General features: G+C 44.7%; 1 protein-coding gene across 2 annotated transcripts; it reads left to right on the forward strand.

The window, feature by feature from the left end:
- Positions 1-46: 46 nt before the first annotated feature.
- Positions 47-4853, forward strand: LOC116377214 (sodium channel protein type 4 subunit alpha B-like). Of its 2 annotated transcripts, none has more exons than XM_031838797.1 (11): positions 47-393; positions 489-552; positions 641-782; positions 888-1091; positions 1163-1226; positions 1307-1536; positions 2089-2160; positions 2459-2545; positions 2646-3002; positions 3689-3854; positions 4121-4853. In XM_031838797.1, exons 1-11 carry the CDS (start codon positions 270-272, stop codon positions 4321-4323), a joined length of 1713 nt encoding a protein of 570 aa, XP_031694657.1. In that variant the 5' UTR covers positions 47-269; the 3' UTR covers positions 4324-4853. The 2 variants fall into 2 exon arrangements, with proteins under 2 accessions (XP_031694657.1, XP_031694658.1); XM_031838798.1 differs by having other exon boundaries at positions 1166-1226.
- The last annotated feature ends 8 nt before the right edge of the window (positions 4854-4861 follow it).

Genomic DNA, 4861 nt, shown 5'->3' on the forward strand with positions numbered 1-4861 from the left:
CTTGTCCTGCTGTTAGTTCGTAGTTGGCTTTATTAATAACCGATGACTGTATTTAGATGGACTCTAGTGTAGAATGAGTTAGAGGTGGATTGCTGCCCCCTAGTTCTGTGGAGCATGAGGTCAGATGTTACACATTCCTCTTTTAAAGGCTGTTTTCATGAATGATGATGTCGTGAGTCAGTCTTTCGCCCCGCCCCCTCTCAGGTCTGAAGACCACGGTCGGAGCTCTCGTCCAATCACTGAAGGGACTCCTTAGCGTCCTCGTTCTGATGGTGCTCGTCCTTAGCGTCTTGGCTCTGACTGGTCTGCTGCTCTTCATGGGAAATCTGAGGAGCAAATGTGTCATTTGGCCTGTTTCTAATATCAGTTTCCACGATATGACTACAGACCCTGGTATGATGAAGATGATGAAGATGATGATGATATTTAGATGTACAGTGTTTGTCTGATCCCTGTATTTCAGCTGTTGTCCTTCGTCTCTCTGGCAGTGAACTACTACTTCCTGCCAGGTCAGCTCGACGCTCTGGTGTGTGGAAACAGCTCTGATTCTGGGTTCGTTCACAACACAGACACTTAATAACATGAGACCTGATGATGGTGATGATGAAGGTGATGATGATGAAGGTGATGATGTGTTCAGGCGCTGTCCGGAGGGCTACACTTGTCTGAAGGTGGGAAACAACCCAAACTACGGCTACACCAGCTTTGACTCATTTGGGTGGTCTCTGATGTCTGTGGTCAGACTGCTGAGCAAAGACTTCCTGGAGAGCCTGGTGCAGTTGGTCCGTAACCCTAAAATTCAAAGTGTGATAACAACAAAAACAGGGTCTCTCTCTCTCATCTGTCTGTCTCTCACCTGTCTGTCTCTCTCACCTTTCTGTCTGCAGACGTTACAAGCAGTAGGTAAAGCCCACCTGACCTTCTTCGTGCTCGTCTTCTTCCCCGGCTGCTTCTTCGTCCTCAGCCTCGCTGTGGCGGTCGTTGCCATGGCGTCCAGTGAGCGGGAGGAAGCCGGCGTCACCGAGCTCAAACGGAGAGAAGAAGAGTTCGGTCACATCCTGGAAGCGATAAAGAGGAGAGAAGAAGAAGAGGTGAGATCTGTTCAGTTCCCACACCTTGTTCATGTAAATAAAGCTTTTATTAAAATGTGCTGTTGTTACAGCAGGAGGCCTGCAGGCCGGCGCTCTCAACGGAGTCTGATGGTGGAAACACAGAGAGCATGGAAGGTACACACACACACACACACACAGACCAGAATAATGCTGACTTCCTGTTGGCCTCAGAGATCCACTGTGTTGTGTTTCAGAGGACCAGAGGTCGTGTTCTTTGTGCTGGTTTGTCTTCGCCAACTTCCTGCTGAAATGGAACTGTTGTGGCTGTTGGCGGTGGCTCAAACAGCGGCTCTACATCTTCATCACAAGCCCGTTCTTCGACCTCGGGGTCGTCATCTGCCTCATCGTCAACATCGTCTTCATGTGTTTGGAGTGTTATCCAATGACGGAGCGCTTCAACAGGACGCTGAATGAAGCACAGCTGGTCAGTTCTAGAGAGGTTTGAAACTTTAAAGTGGAAATGAAACAAGTTACAAGTTACACTGATTATCAGCAATTATAAAACATGACATATATGTATATATCCAGTGTGGGCATAATAATATTATATTAACATACTTTATTCAGTTTCTGATTCTGGATCAGTTTTGGAAGAACTCATATTCCGTCTTTTCTAAATTTCTACCGCTCTGATTGACATCTCTGACTGTCGCCAAAGCAACAGCAGCTGATGCTCAAGAGTATTGTAGTATTTTAGATCAGATCAGAAACAAAGTGTGAATAATTCAAAATGTTGACGTTGACATTGTCAAAAGAGTCTTTAAATAAACATTAATAATACAAAATCACACTGAACAGCACAAGTATTCAACAACACATGGAGGAGAAAAGGGAACGAAGCACCAAGAGACCTATTAAAGAATCAGGTGACAATGAGAATAAAGGCCTGACTTTATACCATGATAAAGACCGATAGAGCTAAACACGTTGACCTCTCACCCCTGACCTCTCACGTCTGACCCCTGACCTCTCGCAGGTCTTCACAATGATCTTCATAGCTGAGATGTTCCTCAAAGTCGTGGCCATGGACCCGTACGGATACTTCCAGGTCAGACTTCCTGTTTATTGCGTGGGCGACTGTGGCTAAGTGGAGAGCAGGACCGTCCTTCAATCAGAGGATCGGTGGTTCGATCCCCGGCTCCGGCTCTGCTAGTCGCATGTCGATGTGTCCTTGAGCAAGACACTTGCTCCCGTAGCTGAGCCTACGGTGTAGAAATGTGATAGACTCTGAATTGTAAGTCGCTTTGGATAAAAGCGTCTGCTCAATGACTGTAATGTAATGTAATTGCCAGCTCAGTGTTGACGTTAACACAGATGTTAACGTGTGTCTGTTGCCATCGTTACAGGTGAGCTGGAACGTCTTTGACAGCATCATCGTCTTCGTCAGCCTGCTGGAGCTGTCTATCTATGACAGTCTTCGCTGGTTATTAGTGGTCAGTATGACATCATCATCACCACATCAAAATGAACAAATACTTTTATTAAGTACTTTAAATATCACAATATAAATAATATTACTGTTCTCCTGTACAGATGAGAGTGTTCAGGCTGGCCAGGTGGTGGCCGTCCTTCCACATGTTGATAAAGATCATCGGGACCTCGGTGAGGGCTCTGAGGAACCCGACCCTCCTTCTGCTCATCATGGGCTTCATCTTCAGCGTGGTCGGCATGCAGCTGTTCCAGCAGGACTACAAAGACCACGTCTGTCGCATCTCAGCGGACTGCCTTCTTCCTCGTTGGCAGTTTACGGACTTCTTCCACTCGTTCCTCGTCGTCACCAGGGTCCTGTTTGGAGAGTGGATTGAGATCACCTGGGACTGCATGGAGGTCTCGGATAAGACCACGTGTCTGATCTTCTTCTCGATGTTCCTCGTCATCGGAAACCTGCTGGTGAGTCTCAGCAGGTTGACCTATTTGGACCTGAGCCTGGATCCTGTATCTCATTAATCCTCCGGTCCAGCAGGTCAGCTGTAGCTCGAACAGATCCATGTCTGAGGTCAAAGGTTCCGGGTTTTGGTCTTTCTAGAAGATCGGCCCAACTATCATGAAAGATCTCAGTTCACTGTAAGTTTAGGTTGAGTACACAGTGTTACAGGTACAGGTCCTGAATCTCATTCCTGGCCTTATTGCAGGTCCTGTATCTGTGCCTGAATGTGTCTCCACCCTTGTTGAAGGTCCTGAATTTGTTCTTGAATCTCTTTATTTTGTTCCTAACTTTGTTCCCAGACTTGTTTGAGGTGTTGAATCGGTTCCTGACCTTGTTTTAGGTCCAGAATCCACTCTTGAATCTGTTTGCTGCTCTTGTTTCAGATCCTGAATCTGTTCCTAGTATTTCACAGGTCCTGAATCTGTTCCCAGTTTTCGCTGGCCTTGATCCAGATCCCCAATCTGTTGCTAACCTCGTTGCAGGATCTGAATCTGTTCCTGTAGTTGCCTCAGGTCCTGAGTCTATGTCTTACTTTGTTCTTGGTCCTGTTGCAGGTCCTGATCCTGTTTGCTCGCCTTGTTGTAGGTCCTTAAACTGTTCCGGGACTTTGGAGTTTCAGGTCCTGATTCTGTTCCTGGTCTGGTTTCAGGTCCTGAATCTGTTCCTGACCTTGCTGCTGAGCTCGTTCAGCACTGTTTGTCTGCTGGATCCAGAAGAAGAAGAACAAAGCACCCTGCAGATCACTATCAGGTGGATCAAGAGGGCTTTGGGGACTTTACTGGGAAAGAACACACATGTGAACCCAGACCACCCAGGTAGGACCAGACCAGGACCTGGAGCAAACTATTTATGAATGGACTTTTCTGTTCTTGATAATATTGATTTGCTTTTGTTTGGTTGTGATATTTAGTTTTTGTTATTTTCTGTATTTTGAATGTTTTCAGAGTTTAGGATCTGTTTCTTTTATCTTGAGATGAAACCTTCTTAATAAGTGGAGAAAGTTTTTAATAGTTCTTAAATATCGTTCACTATAAATCTCTCTTATGACTGAATGTATTTTGTGTAATTTCCTTTATTTTAGAGGTAGACAATAAGGAAGTCATCAGGAACAAGTATCTGGACTTTACCTCTGTGGCCTCAAACCCGCCGGTGTCAGAGGTCAAGGACCTCAATGGTGACCATGGATCCCAGAGGGTCCCCACCGCCGAGGCTGAGAAAACTTCTGAAGAGGAAGAAGAAAAAGAGAAAAAAGTAAACTGTTTTCAGCGATATTTAACTTCATAATATAGACAGTTCACAATCAGTGACTAACACATTAATCAAGAGAAAAGAAGCGGATGAAATAAACAAGAAGACAATAATACAATAAACAACAACAGCAGATAATTAATAGGAAGTTTATGTCACCAAGTTGTACAGAGACATCAGCATTTTAAGCATTATTACTTATGTATTATTCTAATTTTACATCAATCAAGTTTCACCTTTTTCAATAAAGGGCTCAGTGTTTTCTGTTTCTTGAGTTAACATCACCATAAATTTAACTTTCTGAAATTGAGAGCTAATTAAGTGAATCTTATTTTCCTGGTAACATGAGCACTTTATATTCTCTGGTCAGCTGACTGAACAATATCAGTCATAAAGCTTCCTTCAAATGAAAAGAGAAAAGCCAGAAATCCAATGTTGGGTTAGGGTTAGTCCCAGTAGTGATGCTAACCCTGGACTCCTCCAGGACTCTGTGGTAGCAGGTCTTAGTCCTATTACTGATGCTGACACAGCAGGTCTTAGTCCCATTAGTGATGCTGACCCAGCAGGTCTTAGT

This window comes from Anarrhichthys ocellatus, unplaced genomic scaffold (genome assembly GCF_004355925.1).
Source record: "Anarrhichthys ocellatus isolate YVR2014 unplaced genomic scaffold, GSC_Weel_1.0 scaffold1025, whole genome shotgun sequence".
Taxonomy (NCBI): Eukaryota; Metazoa; Chordata; class Actinopteri; order Perciformes; family Anarhichadidae; genus Anarrhichthys; species Anarrhichthys ocellatus.